Raw genomic sequence first — 21,026 nt, forward strand, 5'->3', positions numbered from 1 at the left:
AGATTCAGCTACAATAAAGTTGAACAAACAGACAAGAACATTTAATAACGTTCACAGAAAGGCGTTGGACTTTAAATAAATTTAATGACAAACCTTCACGGCTGAATACGGATGAAGAACAAACTTTGGAAACAACATTGTCAGTTAAGAGGCAGAGGAAGAAGAAAAGACTGGCAGATGAGCCTTATATCCCATTCATACTAAGGGTGTGCACCAGGCACTTTTAGTGTTTTGGGTTCTGATTTCGGGTTCTGATTTATATTTTTAAAAAAAGCATAAAAAGCACTCCTATGCTATTATTAACCTCAATAACATTCAATAACAATAATTTCCACCAATTTCCAGTCTATTCTGAACACCTCACAATATTGTTTTTAGTCCAAAATGTTGCACAGAGGTAGCTTTCTGGACTGCGTAGTGGAGTGGGCCCGGTACCCAATTCGGTATCGGGGCCACAATACCTCCTCCAACCATGGTACAGAGCATTCATCATTGAGATCCCATCAAGGATGTAAAAGACAGACAGGGTCGAAGTGTTATTTGTTGACTTTGTGAACAAAAAAACTGTCCCTGTTGCAAATCTTCGTGCAATGAAGAGTGACTTTTTCATTTAAAGGCTCAAGCTTTCAAGTGTAGTGTTTATAAGTTATATTATACTTTTGGTTTAATTTGTTTTAATTTTGTTTTACTTTGTGCTCATGGCAAACGACTGTTGATCGGTCACAATGCCAAAAAAAAGAGTTGCAAGATGGAATTGTCCTTGGGCCCTCCCACCCACCCTGATGTAGTTGAAATAGGACATGCACACTTTAACAAACCAATCATTTCAGCGACAGGGCCTACCAAACAACTGTGGCTGAAATGATTGGTTTGTTTGGGTCTCCACACCAAAAAAAGCTATTCATCTCTCCCTGTACAAACTAAACAGGCTCTACTGAGGCAAGATGTCGTCCTCATCCTCTGATTCCTCTCCCCCTTCAGTGTGTACTTTCTCATCCTCACACATTATCAATTCGTCCCCGCTGGACTCCACAACCACAGGTCCCTCTGTACTATCTGGAGGGCAGTGCTGTACTTGATTGAGGAATTGATAATTCATTTTTATGAACATCATTTTTTCAACGTTCTGCGGAAGCAACCTCCTTCGCCGCTCACTGACCAGGTTCCCCGCTGCACTAAAAACTCTTTCCGAGTACACACTGGAGGGGGGACAACTCAGGTAAAATAGAGCCAGTTTGTACAGGGGCTTCCAAACTGCCTTTTTTTCCTGCCAGTAACAATATGGACTGTCTGACATGTCTATTTGGATGGTGTCAGAAAAATAATCCTCCACCATTTTTTCTATTGTGACAGCATCCAATGCAGCGACAGTAGACATGTCTGCAATGGTTGGCAGGTCCTTCAGTCCGGACCAGATGTAGTCTGCATCCCCGCTAGCGGGTCTTTTAGGAAAACTGAGTTTTTTCCTCGCAGCCACAGGTGTGGAAGAATATGAAGGTGGAGCTGTTGGCACTGCTTAAAAATTGAACGTATTAAATGTAATATAGATTGCAGTACCTACTCTCTGGAACTGCTTAAAGAATAAACGTAGTAAATGTAATATAGATTGTAGTACCTATTCTCTTGCACTGCTTAAAAATTGAACGTATTAAATGTAATATAGATTGCAGTGCCTATTCTTCAGAACTGCTTAAATAATTTTTTCTTATTAATTTTGTATAATGTTTAAAATAGGTTTTTTTTTTGTAATTTTTAAGAGATTTTAATAATTAGAAAATTTGTATGGACTTACCACAACAAAGCACAGGACAAAAGCACCGCTGGACTCAGCAAGGACACAGCACTGGACTGATGCACCACTGGACTCAGCAAGGACACAGCACTGGACTGATGCACCACTGGACTCAGCAAGGACACAGCACTGGACTGATGCACCACTGGACTCAGCAAGGACACAGCACTGGACTGATGCACCACTGGACTCAGCAAGGACACAGCACTGGACTGATGCACCACTGGACTCAGCAAGGACACAGCACTGGACTGATGCACCACTGGACTCAGCAAGGACACAGCACTGGACTGATGCACCACTGGACTCAGCAAGGACACAGCACAGCACGAGAAATAGCAGGACAGAGGACCAGCTAACACACCCTCCCTCTTCCCTGATCAATGCCCGAGTGAAGATGGCGGCGGCAAGCAGGGAATTTAAAGGTTCCGAGTATCGCGAGATCCGACAGCGGGATTATGACTCAGAGCTTCGTTTTAAGTTTCGGAATCGGCGGGAATACCCGGACAGTGCTCGGATCCGCAATGTTCGGGGGGGCTCGGATTCCAGGAATCCGAGTGCGCTCATCCTTAATTCATACTGCACCAAAATCCCGGGGCGAGCTCAAACGACCCGGGTCTTGGTGCAGTGTGAATGGTACAAGTCAAAAATCCCGGGTCTAAAAACCCGGGTCTTCAACTCGGGATTTATCGAGGGGTTATTCCAGGGTCAGACCCGGGTTGCCTGCACTATGAGTGGGTTTTTCAACAAGCTGATTGGCGGTCTGCCTGTCTCTGGAGGATGATGTCATCGGTGGGAGCCCGTGGAAGATTCGAGAAGGAGTTTAGGAGAAATGGTGGATGGTGTAGTGCAGATCAAGCTGAAGCAGAATCGGAGTTTGTTGAGTTTGTTGGAGAAAATTGCTTTTATTTCACTAGTCACTATTAAACCAGTCACCTTTCAATGACATCACCATTTTTCAGCCAATGAAAACTGCTCTGGTGATGACTCCCACAAATTGCCAGGGCACAGACTTGTGCAGTATGAATGGGGTCAACCCAGGAAATTCCCGGGTCCGAGGTGCAGTATGAATGGTGTTTCTGAGCTGGGACGCTCCGAGCCCCGGCAAAAACCCGGCTTGAAAAACCCGGGATATTGCCGGGGCGGCAGTATGAAAGCGGTATTAGATGATGAAGGAAATTCCTCAGATTCTCTAGTTGATTTTCGAGTAAAGGTGTTTAACCTAATAATGGACCTCATTGTCCAGGCACTAGATTAACGCTTTGTAAACCACAAAAAGTTGTATAAAGATTTATCCTGCTTGGACCCAGCAAAGTTTAAAACTATTGCAGAGAAGGGCCTTGAAGATGAAGCATTGGAAGGTATTATTAAGTGGTCTCCACAAATCAGCAAAGATCAAGTAATATTGGAAATGTTTTCTTTTATTTTGAATGCATTAAAGCCATTGTTTAATGATGGTGAGAATATAGATTCCAGTTGCAACAAGTGTAAAATTTGTAGCACTTGCCCATCGTGTGTACTTAACATTCTGGCAGTCAACAGACTTCGTGACAAGTCATATGATGACCTTTATTAACTTTATAAAGTCATCTGCACACTATCAGTTACTCAAGTCCAATGTGAGAGGACATTTTCAAACCTAAAGATCATAAGGACAAGACTAAGAAATTCACTGTGAGGAGAACTTGGAATCATACATGTTACTATCCATTGAAAAGGAATTGTTAGATGAATTGGATGCAGGTTCAATAATTGACAGATTTGCACAATCTAATGAATTCAAACAATTGCTCTTAATATAATGGATTGCATGAAATATGCTATTGGACTACATATTAAAGTGTAAAATGTTCAGTACAAGCCAACTATTTAAAAATATCCATTTATTTAAAATAAAATATATTTAAAAAAAAAATCATTTAGTATCTACTGTATACTGCTAGTAATATGTACAATATCTGTACTCTGTAATTACTAAAAAAAATATATTTATGTTGCTAACATTTTAATTGTCCCCTTTTTCTACTTATGTTTTTTTTAAAATTGTATTTATTTCTTATAAAAATTAAAGATACCCTTATAGTTGTGGGTGGGCCCACTTTGCTTCCTGGCAACCAATATTTTTAGACCCAGTCCGCCACCGCTTGTGGAGTCCATGCCACGAAGGGTCAGAGCTGTTTTGGCAGCACGAGGGGAACATACACAATATAAGGCTATATATATTATTTTAGCTATCATTTATCTAGTACTGTGAAGAAAATGAGAGCCAGAGGGATTGGTTGCTATGGGCAACACTTCCACTTTTCTTTTTTAGAAGGCTTGAAATATCCATACCTGCTAACCTCTTAATTGTCCCATAACAAATGGGCAGGAACCACGAACAATACCTGCTCTCCTGCTGATCTGGAATACCTATCTGAAGTGTGGAAGGGCAGGTAAGTATGGATGAATCTACCCATAAGAATGAATGTTTAAGAGGAACTGAGATTGGTCCTAGATGGTTGGGCAATTCGTTTATTTAAATGTAGTGATTTGAATTGGATACAAAACTTGCAGATTTTAGGACCATTGAGAATGAAGAGCCCCAGGACTAGGGGGGAATTTACTAAACTGTATGGAGAAAGCAGATGTGGTTTGTATAAATAAAGTTCCTTGCAACGTGCTCTGTGTCGGGATTGACCCGCTCACTGGGTACAATCCAGCCAGGCTCTCTTGTTATACTTCATTTAGATAAAGGACTTTTATAAAAATAAAAATAATATTAAAAATAAAAACACACATGCAATAACAACTTTCAATGTAATATGCAGAGGGAGAAATAAGATGTGGGAAAGTGTGCTGGGGGTATGAGATAAACAGAAGCTAATTGGACAACATGCAACATCATTTATTTATATAGCGCCACAAATTCCGCAGCGCTGTACAGAGAACTCTCATCAGTCCCTGCCCCATTGGAGCTTACAGTCTAAATTCCCTGACAGACAGACAAGGGTCAATTTGATAGCAGCCAATTAACCTACCAGTATGTTTTTGGGTGTGGGAGGAAACCGGAGCACCTGGAGGAATCCCACACAAACACAGGGAGAACATACAAACGCCTCACAGATAAGGTCATGGTCGGGAATTGAACTCATGACCCCAGCGCTGTGAGGCAGAAGTGCTAACCACTAAGCCACTGTGCTGCCCATGCAGGCACTTGGCGGTGTGATATGGAAGATGGAGATCTATGGGGATTAAAGAGAATGAATATGCAGAGCGTGCGTTCAGAAAGGCAGAGTTTGTGCAGCATTTATTTGAGATCTATATATGAAGGTGTGGAGGTTAGGGCAGAGTCCACATGCAACTCAAATTCCGACTCCTAAGCATACCTAATATACACAGATTATATACAGACTTCATGATTAATATACTTTGTAGCAGTCACAGATTCAGCATCTGCAGAGGCCTGGAAGTGGTCAGACAATTAGCAGAACAGGCAAATTACCAGAAAAGATTGACAAAATTTCAGAAAGCAGCTGACAAAATAACATTTTCTAAAAGAAGAGGAACCATGCACGGAAGAACACCATGAAGTAGGAGATAAATCCACAAGTAGAAGAAGTATAAAGCAGTAAACTGTATATCTATATGTTATTCTATAATATATAACCAATAATATTTACATAAATCTAACCAAATTCCACTGTTCCATAACACAAATGATGGCACATGTCTCTGCTTGGCCAAGAGCGAGCAAGAGAGAAAGAGCAAGACAGAGAAGTTAGTTTGGCAAATCACTGCTTGATAAACGGGGCAGTTTGCATCCCAGCAAGGTTTCCAAACCACAAATGCAGTTTGAGATCTTGGATTCATGCGATTTGCAAACTTGGTTTGGCGACACCTCACTTTAGTAAATAGAAGCTGGAGTGCACTCTTTGCATTCAGTGCTGTGTACCCAGGTCTAGTCTGCAGCCCACAAAAAAAGAAAGAAAATTAAGTATAAAATAGCTGCTGTACTCATACAATAAAAAAAAATAAAAAAAAATTAAAAACCAAAAACACACAGAGACACACACACATTTGCTCGCACATCAATGAAGACATAACATTTGCATGGGATTGATAAGATTTTTTTTATATCATTAAAAAGTACAAAAATATACAAACACTCCATGACATTTTGGCAAGCTTCACAAATCAAAGTGCAGAATGTGCCGTAGGACAGACATAAGAACATGGAAAGTAGACCCGTACAGCAATGCGTAACCCATATAGGACCCCAATAGTTCCGGAAGGCAAATCCCATCATTTTAAATAGCCCTAAGATACTGATTTTCTGCATATAAGTGATGTGGTATCCGTTTCATTCTACTGGGAAAGGTGCCTTGTATTAATTAGTAACCCAAACCTTCCAATCATAACCCACATCTTCCCATCATTGCCTACAGTCCGTGTTCTATTCCTACATCACTAACTAGACTTCCAGAAACGCAGGCTCCCTGCTCACAATCTACACCTAACTAAGGTGTTTTTTCCACATACACATGATACTCAATTATTGGCTTTTACATGTCCAAGTTTTCCTTTAAATACATTTTTCCTCACTTCCTTCTGGTTTTCAGAAATATATTTATATTTAGCTCATCAGACACCCCTGTTTACATTTGTTGGCACGGAACTAAATCACTTTCCCGAATATAAAAATAAGCACAGAAGGGGAGTCAGAAAGATGAATCAATGTAACTAGTAAAAGCTGCAGGAGCAACATGTACTAACCAATAAATTAAAGTCATCTGGAGGTGGAAATGCCCTTTACTACAGAATTATTTAAAAAACTCCCAAGCTTGAATTTTTATCATGAATATATAAAACTAAGAATTATAAATCAGCAAAATGATCACATCAAATTAAGTACTCATAATGGATATTTTATACTGTTAAAAATATATATTTAATCATTGGTAGGAAAAAAAAAAAAATAGCAAAAGAGGAAATAAAATTTAAGACAGGGCGAAACCTCTTATCTACTCTTATACCAGTGTTAGATTGGAGCAGGCGGCTGGTAAAACAACCTCCGGGTCCACAAACCGCGTCTCATGTCAACAACTAGAGACACTTACAAATAAAATAGTGGTTTTCTATTGTGTTAACGTATACAGCCTATCCAGAAGACTCCTATGCGGGAATATAAATTCATATACAACTCTAACTTACAGGCCAGGAGGCAGAACACGTCACATGATAAAGGAGACACCTGACCTACGAGAAGGGCACAGAATGGTTTTTGCTTCTCAATACTGATCTCAGGAAAAAGCAAGACTTGAGGCTACGCTGGTGTATCCCTGAGATCTAAAGATAAAAATGTAACAGCCATTCACTGTGAACAGAGACGATCCCAAAACACACTCAGGAAGAATAAGAGACATCGGTATAAAGGGGAGGGCACATGTCTGCCGATTCCGTAGCTCTGTTATTGCTATACTGGTGGCACGGACACACGGGCATCTAGAGGTGAAGGTTCAGTTTAGCAGACACAGTTTTACAGCCTTTGTCAGAGAACATTCTACTGTCTTTAGGAAAATAAACCATATCTTCAGCCACCCGCAATGCCAGCTCTTCATTCTCCCCAAGCCCACGCTGTCTTAGTTCCGCCATGACGCAATGCTTCACGTGCGTCAACTCCAGCGGGAGGAAGGGGATGAAGAAATCAATGAGGTTCTTGTCAATCAGGCTGCTGTGCCAAAATCCACCTGAAGACAAAGGAAACATTTTATAAAAAAAAAAAAAAAAGCATAACTACAATTGATTGGTTAAGTACCTATGTCACCTAGTCTGCCCAAAATTACTACATCAATAAGTCAAGCCAGGGTGTCCACTGGAGAGAGCTACTAGTTGACGTAGTTGTCAACGGTCTATACATTTATCGGCAGTTGGCAAAAGTACATCTAACTTGCCAGTAAAAGGGAGACCTCTTTCGGTCACTACGATACACAGAACAACAATGATATTGAGTAGGATTGGAAACCCTTTATTTAAACGCCACGAGATCCATTTTGTTATGCTTCCTAAGCAGAGTAATTCAAAACTCTCTTCTAATATTATACAACACAACTGCATGGCCATCATGCGGATATTAGCACAAACAAGTGTGATTTGCATGAGGATAACCCACTCACCAGGCAAACGATTAATATTCTCTTAGAAAGCCAGACTGAGTCAACTAAAAATTTAAAAAGAGTTAATCCCACATTAACTCCACCTTAAATATCTAGTGACTCATCCTGTGAACATATCTGTTTGAAGGAGAATTTGTTACTAATCTCTTGATTCAATATCCATTGTCTTCCTGTTTTCCAATGCATTGCCACAAAGCATCTGAAAAGTTCGAGCTGAAGAGCACTAGCCTGCAAAATATGTTACTATACGCAGCCCCCACTCCCCATTGTGTCTTCGGTGAGATCCCCATGTAAATACTGCTACCTAATCAAATTATAATCTAAGTCAGTGGATCCCAAACTTTCTCAGTTCAAGGAACCTTTAGGGCCACCATAATTTTTTCAAGGCACCCCTATGCCAAAATAATTACCAGGAAAGGAAAGCTGCTCAGTCGGTTAATGAAATGGTCCAAGAGGTATATATGTACTAAACTGTGGGTTTAAAAAAGTGGAGAAGTTGTCTATAGCAACCAGATTCTAGTTATCATTCATTTAGCAAATTCTACAAAATGACAGCTAGAATCTGATTGGTTGCTATAGCCAATCTATCCACTTTTTCAAACCCACAGTTTAGTAAATATACCCCCAAGTGCCTTCACTTGCAGCTGCTGGATGTAGGGCAATGCACACAGAATGCCAGTTAACATACCCTGGATATGCATGTAAGTCTGGAGCTCTGGATCTCACTAAAAAAGACTGGAAGAGGCCAATTAAGGAAGTTCTTTGTTAAGAACCATTGTGCAAGCCTGTTAGATCCAGACGTTGCGGAGCCATCTGTGGCAGGGGGTTCAGGAGTACAAAGGGCAGCTGTCATTCCTTGTCCAGCATCCCAGGACATAAGAATTCACTGCCTCCCTGTACCCAGCAGCCACAAGTATGGAAGCTATAGCCCGGATAAACAGCCATGCTAGGAGACCAAGAGAGAGACTCAGAGATTGAGTGGTGAGATCGTGGAAGCTGGATATCAGTATTGGCTACGATCAAGAAACTGAGGCTACAATAGATGTGGGTGCCATGGTACGGTTACAAGTATTGAATTGAAAAGCCACCACATTCCACAAGTCATACCAGCTATTTCTGGCAACGTGGAAAGATCACATCATCATCACCACCATTTATTTATATAGCGCCACTGATTCCGCAGCACTGTACAGAGAACTCACTCACATCAGTCCCTGCCCCATTGGAGCTTACAGTCTAAATTCCATAACACAAACACAGAGAGACTAGGGTCAATTTTGATAGCTGCCAATTAACCTACTAGTATGTTTTTGGGGTGTGGGAGGAAACCGGAGCACCCGGAGGAAACCCACGCAAACACGGGGTGAACATACAAACTCCACACAGATAAAGCCATGGTCGGGAATTGAACTCATGACTCCAACACTGTGAGGCAGAAGTGCTAACCACTTAGCCACTGTGCTGCCACACATTTTTCATCAAGATTCCAAAGTGTTCAGTGATCCCTATGACCACTTCTGTCCTCACCATAACAAGTATTTGCACACACCATGTCGACAGCGGATGAACTACTTTAAATAATTGTTTCGTACAGCACAATCTTAGTACTACTGCCCAAACACAGCATGGAGCCACTTACTGTTATGGTTGTTGAACAGTCCAACGGAGAGCACAGACTCCAGATCCTTTAACTGTAATTCTTCTCTCATCTTCCCAGACTTCCAAAACTCCAGCACCGCTCTGTTGATCATATCACCTCCTGCATTGCTAAAAGAAAAACAGATTATAGAACCTTTTTTTTTTTTTAGTTTCCAGAAAACAATGATATACCCAAGAACTAAGGTTTATCAACAAAAATTAAATATTGGCCAGATTCCAGCCCAAGACAACGATCACTAACCAAATTATGACCAAGCATGTCAAAATACGTTACAGAGAAAAGACAAACAAACAAAAACAGCGAGAGTAAAGAGCCAGGACTTCTGCTGGTCGACTGTGGCAAGTACAGTAACTAAGTGTGCCAGAGATTGTCTTAGAATAACATTCAGTTCCCGATTGGATGAAAGAGGCCATCCAATCAGGAGCTGGCTGTCAAGCCAAGTCAGATTTCTACCTCCTCCAATAAGCAGGCAGTTTCCACAACCGACCACAAAATTACACATTAGTGCCAATTTTAGTTAAAATCCAATAAAAACTTATCAATAATTTTGACTTGAACACTTGGAAGAAACCAAAGGAGACAAGTCAAGAACTTACAAACGCCACACAAATACAACCCTGCTGGGTTCAAACCTGAGGGCCTAGAACTGTGAGGCTGCAATGCTAATTATTATACCACCCTGCGGCCCAAAAACTTAATGTAAGTAAACACTTTCTATACTTCAATTAGGACAGTAGTCGATTACTGAATATAGTCCTCGATCAGCCTCCTACTAGAAACCATGTTGTTTCCAAACCAGTTAAACATAATTTCACAGAAAGTCACTTTCAAATTGCAAAATATGCAGGCATGCAACACGTTTCATTTTCTGTTAATGTGCTCAATGTTCCGCCTCAGACGTAACGACCGCTCATTCTAGATTTTAGTACCAGATGTTCTGAGCAAATATATGCAGGTCAGAAATGCGCATAATGGAAAAAGCCTACTGCCTCTTCCTTAACCTCAACTTGTTTTCCTTCTAAAATTTTGCTCAGTAAAAGCCTTTAGTCACTAGCCAACTTTTTTTTTTTTTAATTAAAATTGGCATAAATTAATCTAGAATTCATTTTTCCTTAAAAGTGCACCTAAATGGTACAAAATTTGTTCTACTAAAACTATAGGCTAAGGACTGGTTTCCACCTCATCCAAAGAACGTAGCCCGCTCCGTTGCCCACAAGCATGTTGTCTCTCCACCACCTGTACCTTCTTTTTTGCATGTCTGTGTCAGATAAGGCACAGGTGCTCCATAAGTCAGCATTTACGTATGATCCCCCCTGATCCACCAAGCTCCTCCTATCAGAACACCAATTTATCATAGGCACAGATACTGGTTTGGTGCAAACTCCATGCATGTTGCATTCATTAAAAGAAAGGCACATGTGGCATTTGCGCTGTGGAGCTACGGGTCATTTCTGTAAATTACTTATTATTGGAACAAACAACAACTTTGTGTCCAGTACCTGAGGAAAATGAAAATCGCTTTCCGGTAAGACACTCCATCAATATGTTCATAATAGTCCAGGAAAGGCTTGATCGCGTCGATAAGACCAGTGTGGAGCTTGTCCATCTCATCAAATATAAATATGGAACGAGCGCACTGACTGACGTTTCCTCGAATCCAAGACTGTAACTGGTCCTGTTGAGAGCGAGGGAATTTGCAGGATTAATAATAGTAAATAGCTAGTCTCATTTCAACAAACAGCAAGGAAAAATGATTTAGCTGTGTATTATTCCTTGATCTAGAGCAGTGTTTCCCCAACTCAGACCCCATGGCCCCCCTAACAGGGCAGGTTTTCCAGGTGACAAGGGAGATAATTATACCACCTGTGCATCTGTTACAATGTATCAGTCAGTAATGATGACACCTGGGCTCCAGCGAGGAGATATGGAAAACCTGCACTGTTAGGGGGCCCTGAGGACTGAGTTCAGGAAACCTTGATCTAGAGTCAGAAGTTGTGTAGACCACAAAATCCACACAAACTCAAGGAAGAACTGTGGTCTTATGACAATGAATGAGAGCGCTCACTACATTCGCAGTGTATATAATGATAGTTGAAAGCAAACTCTACAGTCCTAAGACGTTTGATTGCCAAAGGGATAAAAGGGTCTGTAGGGCATGAACAGAAACTATTCCTGGCACTGCAGGCTTAACGAGAACATACAAAACACAATACTCCAGGTTAATTAATGTTGCCCACACACTCATGTGACAATTCTGCACAGCTGCCAAATTACTGGATTTGTAAATACGTAGGCGGATAAATTCCAGGTATTCAGGTACAGGGCTGAATAACCAGATGACACCACTTCCAGGTATTACTGCCATAACCGATCAGGTCTAATTTAACATTAGATTTTTTGTACGCATCATTTTGGGGATCAGACATGGTGCTCCGGTGAATGTGGACTCAGACCAACTAAAACGTCACAGAGGACAGAAGTCTGCATAACGTTCACTTGCGGAGCTTGTTCACAGAAGCTTTTTATTTATCCCCGCCCCTTTATTTTTATGAATGGCGTCAGAAACACAAGAGTCATTCACAAAAGTGCATTTTGGAAGGGAACTGGATATATTAAGCATCGCTTACAAGCATCCAGGCAAAACAAAGCCCAAAATAAAGCATTTTGCACATCTGCCCATGTTAATGACACCTGATCATTGATCCCTACGTTTACAGCGCCTTTCGTTTTGAATGCAATGGAAGAAAAAAATGCACCTTAGTAAATGAACCAAAGCCTTCAAACAATCAACTATGTACAATTTGTAGGATATAAAAGTACCTTGTACTTAGTGATCAATTTGTCGTGTGGGAAATGCACAGTAGACACAAAAAGATGGACAAATTTGCTTTGCATTCCCAAGTCGTAAACATTCTCTGCAATAATTTTGCTGACAAAGTTCTTGCCAGTTCCGGTCCAGCCGTGCAGTGATAGGGTCAGGGGCTTCTTGGGGTTTTCGTAGCTCATAAAGCCTGTCAGTGCCCGGAAGATCACATCATGAGCCAGGTGCTGGCCAAAAAGTCTGGTACTCAGGTCTGCCTGCAAAGCTGGAAAGGAAAAAATAAACATAAAAGGTCACAAGGATGAGGTAAAGTGAGCTTTATCCCTTCTGCCTGAAGTCGGTACATATACATCAAAGGAGGCTATTTTTTTGGCTGAGTGGAGTTAAAGTTCCTCAGGTTCCAGAGAAGTACGCAGGAACCTTTACTGTTGCTATGAGGAGCAGTCTGATTGGTTGGTATAGGCAACATCTCCACTTTTTCAAACCCGCAGTTTAGTAATTATACTCCAGTGTCTCTGACTTTCTTCAGGGTCAAAAATGACTTCTGCGTAAATACATGGAAATACTTGGCTAAATGTGGTCTAACCAAGGACATAAATGTCTCAGTCATGAAGGGGTTAAACATATTTAAGTGATGAAATATAAATAGGTTAATTATATATAATTACGATCAACCAACCTCTGCATTTATATTCCCCAATTTTACCATTTTCATTTTGATGGATACATTTTCCAGACTTTACACCACAACATTTCATAGAAAACATTAATTTTGTGCCCTCATAGTACAGTAGTGTAATCTTGCTGTGTATTACTGCAAGCGGTCAGGACAATATAGAAAGTCAGTCAATGCTAAACAAGCCAAAGTACCGAACATACCGTATTCAGGGCTGGATCGGTTGTATATATTTGTACTATATGTGTAGCAAACCACAATGGTTAATTACAACTTGCACTGTATAAGTTACTTATTTCAGATAAAAGTTTGGAGTATTTAGCGGTTTACACTATTTTTTCTGGTCCCTTAAAAGAAAAAAATAATAATGACAGTTTAACTAACACATACATCATAATGCAATTTATCGGCTTCCCTGGCAGCCGCCACAATATTGCATTTGTTAATTTACCCCAAATCTGTTCCACACCCAAAAAAAAAAAAAAAGACAACATTGCCAGGCCCAAAACAAAATTTGGAGGAGGACCTGGTAATGCTGCTCCTGCTCCGTTCATCTGAGCACACTGAAACCCCCACCACCAGACCCATAGCAGCTCCAAACTCTGCAGTGGCACTGCCCTTACTTTAATTCCTTCTCCATGGCTCCCACACCCAGGGGCCAGGTCAGCACCTCCCCCTTCATCAGTGAAAAGAAGGAACTTCATACTTAAGCTGGGTACACACTACACAGTTTTCATCCAATAATCGGCTAAATCAGCTGACATACGACCGCTCATTCAAAAGTCGGGTCAGTGTGTGCAGTGACACGATGGTCGAAAGTCTGCCCAAATGGACGATTGTCGCCTCATCTGGTTGGTCGTACCGTTAAATATTTTCGTTCCAATCTCGTTTCCACTGTGTAGTGTGTATAAACTTCCGTCCGCTCCACAACAGTGAGTACGAAATTACAGTCATTGCTCACGACAACATGGCTGTAAAAAGTAGCTAAAGGGACGTCCGCTCTTCCCTTTATCGTCCTAAACAAGGCTAGTGTGTGTGCAGTCCATGGACCGAGCGATTGCATGTAAAATCGCTTGGCATAAAAAGTTGGTTGAAATTGCTGTAGTGTGTACCCAGCGTAACACTTCACCAGTGCCCCCCAGATAGCTTAAGCATAGCACTGCATACATGGCCATAACTGGCAGGATTGCCCACCTATAGTGAGGAATGGGCAACACCAGCTGACAGAGCATGCTGGGGAATGTAGTTCCAGAACAGCAGGAGATGAATATATGTTACATATAGGCTGCAAACATAACAGTGTAAACAGGGGTTTAGTATTTAATAATTTGGGATTGACACTGACTGTGCCCCTTACAGAGGCATTGGGTGGTACATAAGAATATTTAATATGTTTGATGTCAGATATTTAGCACAGGTCACACACAGGCTGTGCCTCCTGCTCTCACCCTGGCACCCCTCGGGTCACCCCCCCCTGGTGTCTCACCGGTGATGTTGAGCGCCTTGTCCTCCTCGCAGCACTCCACCAGGCGGCCGCAGTAGAAGCGGGGGTTGGACAGGTAGCCGGTGAGAGCTGCAGCAGAGGCGGCGGCTATGCCCAGACTGAAGGGGTCCAGCAGCCCCGCGGCCTGGTAAGGGAGGAGCAGCAGTAACAGCCGCCATGTTCCTGGAGACCCCCGAGCTGCAGCCATGAGGTCCGAGAGCGAGCACGTGAGCGTATCCCGCTTATCCCCCTAGCAATCACCCGACACTACACCTTCCTACAGTCCTGACCTGACCAGGGCGCAGAGCCACGCCCCCTATCCGCCAACGCCACGCCCATTTCTGCTATGGTGGGAGGAGTCTACCAATGATAATTGCATCCCTGCAGGTTCATCTTAAACAAAAATGATGGTTATTATGAAGTTTCCTTTTCTTAGAAATAGAAAGTGAAACATTATTGCAAATAGAAATCAAAATAAAGCAGCACTGCATTGTTATAGATACCAGCTGACCCCAATTTCTAGGGACACTTCCAGGTTTAGTTTATGCAGTTGTTGTTTTTCAACATTGACCAGCTGTTTCATATCATTGTTATTTGTGGAAACATTAACTCTTATATACTATTATTATGTTTGATTGTTCTCTTGAGTTGTTTGTTTTTTTTTCAGTCAGATAGATACAGTTTTTGGGCAGTTATTTATAAATACTGACCAGTCTGTTTAGAGCAACTGTTCAACTTCAAGCTTTATATTAGGTTTTACAGAGTTTCCTTGTATTATATAGACCAGTGAGGGAAGCTGTGAGTGTGCTGACGCCGGGTACTCTGGTGGAAGGTTGTCCGTATGCAAAACCCAGTGGGTTTGGTGATAAGCGCCTGAACTGAGCTGAAAGCCTGGCTGCCATTGTCCCCCGGGTGGGGAAGTGGGAGGGGCACCCAAACCCTAGCGCTGTGAGAGTACGCCTTGGAGGGGGGCGGGTGTGTACCAGTGTGGCGGGTGACAAGGCTGTGAGTGGTGCGGAGTGGGGTCAGAAGAAGTGGGCATCACTGTGAAAAGTGCATGTGAGCCCCTGGCGCAAAATGCCAGCAGGGGAAAACGGCCATTGGGTGCCTGACTGTGGGAAAGGGCCTGGGGAGGGGTAGGTGGCAGGGTTTGGAGGAGGTGTAGAGAGGCTGTTATGGTGTGGGTAATGGAAATGGGGGTTGGCGTCCACATTGGGGGCAGGCTGATGGCCTGGGAGCTGGTTTAGAGGACCCCCTGGATTCTCAGGAAAAAGGTCATTGGGATGAGTACTGGGGAATAAGACTGGCATCCATAAATGGTGGGTTGGGGCATACAAGTTGGACATGGTGGTGGTGGGATGAAATGAGTGAGAGAGTGAGTGGTGCTCCGCGGGGGATAGAGAGGCTGATAAGAAGCCGCTGGTGGTTGGGTAGACCCAAGCGGAGACACAAGGTGGGCTGTTGGTCAATGCCCCCACTCATAATGATGGGTGCTGTCTAGGGATGGGGGGAGACTGACTGCAGGAAATACTGTAAACACAGTCAGGGAGTTCAGCAGCCGAGCCGGACAGATGACAGGGTGCTTGGGGCGGGACATGGATGAAGTACTGTGGTATGAGTAACAGGAAATGGATGTGAGGGGCAGGGGTACTAGTGAGGATAGAGTGGTGGTAGGGATGGTACTAGTGAGGATAGAGTGGTGGTAGGGATGGTACTAGTGAGGATAGAGTGGTGGTAGGGATGGTGCTAGTGAGGATAGAGTGCTGGTAGGGATGGTACTAGTGAGGATAGAGTGGTGGTAGGGATGGTACTAGTGAGGATAGAGTGGTGGTAGGGATGGTACTAGTGAGGATAGAGTGCTGGTAGGGATGGTACTAGTGAGGATAGAGTGGTGGTAGGGATGGTGCTAGTGAGGATAGAGAGGTGGTAGGGATGGTACTAGTGAGGATAGAGTGGTGGTAGGGATGGTACTAGTGAGGATAGAGTGCTGGTAGGGATGGTACTAGTGAGGATAGAGTGCTGGTAGGGATGGTACTAGTGAGGATAGAGTGCTGGTAGGGATGGTACTAGTGAGGATAGAGTGCTGGTAGGGATGGTACTAGTGAGGATAGAGTGGTGGTAGGGATGGTGCTAGTGAGGATAGAGAGGTGGTAGGGATGGTACTAGTGAGGATAGAGTGGTGGTAGGGATGGTGCTAGTGAGGATAGAGTGGTGGTAGGGATGGTACTAGTGAGGATAGAGTGCTGGTAGGGATGGTACTAGTGAGGATAGAGTGGTGGTAGGGATGGTACTAGTGAGGATAGAGTGGTGGTAGGGATGGTACTAGTGAGGATAGAGTGGTGGTAGGGATGGTACTAGTGAGGATAGAGTGGTGGTAGGGATGGTACTAGTGAGGATAGAGAGGTGGTAGGGATGGTACTAGTGAGGATAGAGTGCTGGTAGGGATGGTACTAGTGAGGATAGAGTGGTGGTAGGGATGGTACTAGTGAGGATAGAGTGCTGGTAGGGATGGTACTAGTGAGGATAGAGTGGTGGTAGGGATGGTACTAGTGAGGATAGAGTGGTGGTAGGGATGGTACTAGTGAGGATAGAGTGGTGGTAGGGATGGTACTAGTGAGGATAGAGTGGTGGTAGGGATGGTACTAGTGAGGATAGAGTGGTGGTAGGGATGGTACTAGTACTAGTGAGGATAGAGTGGTGGTAGGGATGGTGCTAGTGAGGATAGAGGGGTGGTAGGGATGGTACTAGTGAGGATAGAGTGGTGGTAGGGATGGTACTAGTACTAGTGAGGATAGAGTGGTGGTAGGGATGGTACTAGTGAGGATAGAGTGCTGGTAGGGATGGTACTAGTGAGGATAGAGTGCTGGTAGGGATGGTACTAGTGAGGATAGAGTGGTGGTAGGGATGGTGCTAGTGAGGATAGAGGGGTGGTAGGGATGGTACTAGTGAGGATAGAGTGGTGGTAGGGATGGTACTAGTACTAGTGAGGATAGAGTGGTGGTAGGGATGGTGCTAGTGAGGATAGAGTGGTGGTAGGGATGGTACTAGTACTAGTGAGGATAGAGTGGTGGTAGGGATGGTACTAGTGAGGATAGAGTGGTGGTAGGGATGGTACTAGTGAGGATAGAGTGGTGGTAGGGATGGTACTAGTGAGGATAGAGTGGTGGTAGGGATGGTACTAGTGAGGATAGAGTGCTGGTAGGGATGGTACTAGTGAGGATAGAGTGGTGGTAGGGATGGTACTAGTGAGGATAGAGTGCTGGTAGGGATGGTACTAGTGAGGATAGAGTGCTGGTAGGGATGGTACTAGTGAGGATAGAGTGGTGGTAGGGATGGTACTAGTGAGGATAGAGTGCTGGTAGGGATGGTACTAGTGAGGATAGAGTGCTGGTAGGGATGGTACTAGTGAGGATAGAGTGGTGGTAGGGATGGTACTAGTGAGGATAGAGTGGTGGTAGGGATGGTACTAGTGAGGATAGAGTGGTGGTAGGGATGGTACTAGTGAGGATAGAGTGGTGGTAGGGATGGTACTAGTGAGGATAGAGTGCTGGTATGGGAGAAAAAGACTGGGCGTGGGGAGTCAGGGGGAAGAATGGAGGGAAGTGGTACAACTGAGAATTGGAATAAGAGAAGAAAAGATTAATGAGAATATATGGAGATATATACTATGATAAAAGATTAGATGTTTGATACTAAGCATAATCCCCGCCCCTCACTACTAGGCAATCACAGCCATCATTTCATCCCATTGCTGGATTTAGAGATGAGAGCTGCACAGTGATTGGTTGTTACCTCTAGGCTCAGCGGTTGGCTGTGTATGTAGTAGGGCGGGATAATTGAACTCTGCTGCTTTAGGATTCATTTCAAATGAGCTGTAATTGTGAGAGATGAATATGATAAGAATTAGGCGTCATGAGGCCTCCAAGTTGTTGGAATACAAGTTCCAGTATGTCATCCAGCGGCTGAAGAGACAGAGTTTGCCTTCTTCAGGGTTATATAAGTATAAATTACTAGCAATGTGTCCTGTTCATTGGATGGGTATAAAGTGGCAGACAGTACAACATAACCACTTTAAGTCCCAACTACACTGCACAGAACCGGCTAAAAATGCCCCATACACATGAATAGTCCTGTGTGACATGCAGAGTGACAGCATTCAGCTGTGAGGAGGCTGAAGCACGGGATACATTAGCAGGGCAAGCCGCCTCGAGGACCATGAGGACACACAGGGTGCTGATGTAAGGCTTTACCATATGCAAAGGACATGGAAATCCACAAGTCTTCAAACTATACTTAAAATTGATGTGTAAAATAATTACACATCACATTTTTTGGAGATGTCCAATTTGACAACCATTTTAGGCACAGGTCTTTGATCTTACCAACAAAGTTACCAAGCAAACTCTTCCACTCACACTGGCAGTTGCCCTTTTACATGACTACCTGGCAACCTTTCTGACCCAAATATGTATACAATCATATACTAATTACAGCCAGAGCCGCCAGAGCCCAAGCGCGGAAGGCCGCCCTCCCCCCTACCAGTGGCGGATCCAGGGGGGAGCGATGGAGGCAATCGCCCCCTTTAGCAGGGGCTTGCTGCCTGCAGCTGCACAACTATGTGCTGGTCCGTTCGGCAGAGACAGGCAGGGAGAGTGTGCTGCCCGGCTGCTCTGATTGTGTTTTAAAAACAATCAGAGCAGGCGGGCAGCACACTCTCCCTGCCTGTCTCTGCCGAACGTACCAGCACATAGTGTGCAGCCATAGGCAGCCGTAGCTGTCAAAAAGGGGCGGGACTAAATCCCCCGCCCCCCGGTAAAATTATTTTCTAGATCCACCCCTGCCCCCTACCTTAAAAAAGGTTATAAATAATGTTCAGATTAGCTTAGTGATGGGGACCTTGGGCATGCCTTATTCCATAACTCCGTCCTCTCCACTGGTAAAATGGATTAGTAGGCACATGTATGTAACTGAAGGCGAAGGCGCGCTCCGGTACCAGCAAAGTACCCGAGCTCACCCGACCCAGACATTACTATTGATCTTGCTTTTAACCTTAACGAGCCCCCGCAGTCCACACAGGGAAACTCCACCAGCACCCTCCAATCTTAGAGCAATCCCCGTGTAAGTGTGACTCCAAATGATTATCGCTGTGTCTAGATAACATGTAAATTGTTTTCCTCTTCTCCACTCTGTACCCCCTTTTGTTTATTTTCCACTTCCTCTTTTACTTGATAAACTTCAATAAAAACGTCAATAAAAAATAATAATAATCACACAGACCTGGAAAACACATCGAATGGAGAATATTACTAGAATTTTGAGGAACTCTTCTGTCTATTTTTACAAAATCTGGGTTCCTTGTAATGCCTTTTATAATCAGTCACTTACCCCTTTTTGAATTAACTCACATTTCCCAAGTGGCCTATTCTGGTTTATCTTTTTCAGTTTAATATTGTCTGTTATTGTCTCCGGCATTTGAGGAACACGAGTGGACCACTGACCAACAGCTTTTCTCCCTATACCCTTATTTCTCACCCTGTTCTCTTTCCTGTTCCCATCTAACCCCTTACCCTGTTCCTCAAATTAAAAAGCAAAACAACACTGGCACTGAATGCTTCCTTTTCCTTTAGCCTTTTGATGTTCCTCATTTTAAATATGTATTCATAGTCTCAAACTTTAATTTTTGCAAAATGTTTATGGTTATTTTAGTTTTGTAGTTTGGCCATACGGTGTGGAGTTTCTGCATTGTACCAAGATATTTGGCATGTGTTGTCTTTAATAAATGGTTACATAAAAAAGGAAAAAGCCCGTGCTGAGTTTTTAGCCCCTGACTGAAAAGGATGAGGAAAAATTGTGACATAACCGTGGTGTGTACCTTTATATGTGTCTGAGGCCGGCCTTTTATTTATTATCTATTAATTGTTCTGCCGCAGCGGATTTTTCCCTGGCTGAGTACGCATCACATGATTGAATGTTATCCGGGGCTGCAGAGTCTCCTGGACGATCACGATCAATAATATGATTTACTAAGGCTATCCATTCCCATTAAGACCTCAGGCACAGGAGGCTTTGTATATAAAGTTACATGGAAGTTTTGCTAGGTCTTTTTGGTGTGATCAGTGCCTGATTAACCAATAGGCTGACTAGGCTGCAGCCTACTGTGCAAGGCTTTTAGGGGGCACAACATTTTTGGGAGTGCAAATAAGAAGAAGAAAAATGTAGTAACACTTTAATCTTGACCTATTCCCATGGTAAAGGCTGAGGACAATGAGTCAATGAGGTGGGCGCTTGAGGTTAAGCGAGTAGGAGGGACAAGGATGGCGATGGGCGCAGGCTGAAAGCCCCCTCTCCCTTCACATCTTCAGCCTCAGTGCCTCCATTTTGCTAAACGGTTCTGATTTTAATGAAAGCAAAATGAGTGACAAATTGCTGTGACCCTTTT

At 43.2% G+C, this 21,026-nt stretch overlaps 2 protein-coding genes across 2 annotated transcripts in view; one reads left to right on the plus strand and one right to left on the minus strand.

The window, feature by feature from the left end:
• PHYHD1 (phytanoyl-CoA dioxygenase domain containing 1) overlaps positions 1 to 21,026 on the plus strand; it is a 276,211-nt gene that overhangs the window by 154,206 nt on the left and 100,979 nt on the right. The window lies entirely within an intron of this gene.
• LOC142101019 (torsin-1A-like) lies at positions 5,886 to 14,899 on the minus strand. The gene is made up of 5 exons (XM_075185025.1): positions 14,591 to 14,899; positions 12,428 to 12,693; positions 11,107 to 11,282; positions 9,587 to 9,714; positions 5,886 to 7,521 (listed from the first exon to the last, which is right to left on the minus strand). The coding sequence occupies exons 1-5, from the start codon at positions 14,793 to 14,795 to the stop codon at positions 7,277 to 7,279; spliced, it is 1,020 nt and encodes a 339-aa protein (XP_075041126.1). The 5' UTR covers positions 14,796 to 14,899; the 3' UTR covers positions 5,886 to 7,276.

Source organism: Mixophyes fleayi, chromosome 9 (genome assembly GCF_038048845.1).
Source record: "Mixophyes fleayi isolate aMixFle1 chromosome 9, aMixFle1.hap1, whole genome shotgun sequence".
In the NCBI taxonomy this organism is placed as follows: domain Eukaryota; kingdom Metazoa; phylum Chordata; class Amphibia; order Anura; family Limnodynastidae; genus Mixophyes; species Mixophyes fleayi.

Coding starts and splice junctions, on each gene's coding strand:
- LOC142101019 (XM_075185025.1), bottom strand. CDS start 14,795: ATGGCTGCAGCTCGGGGGTCTCCAGGAACATGGCGGCTGTTACTGCTG. Junction 11,283..12,427: donor AATTGATCACTAAGTACAAG/GTACTTTTATAT, acceptor CGCTCTCAACAG/GACCAGTTACAGTCTTGGAT. Junction 9,715..11,106: donor GCGATTTTCATTTTCCTCAG/GTACTGGACACA, acceptor TTTTTCTTTTAG/CAATGCAGGAGGTGATATGA.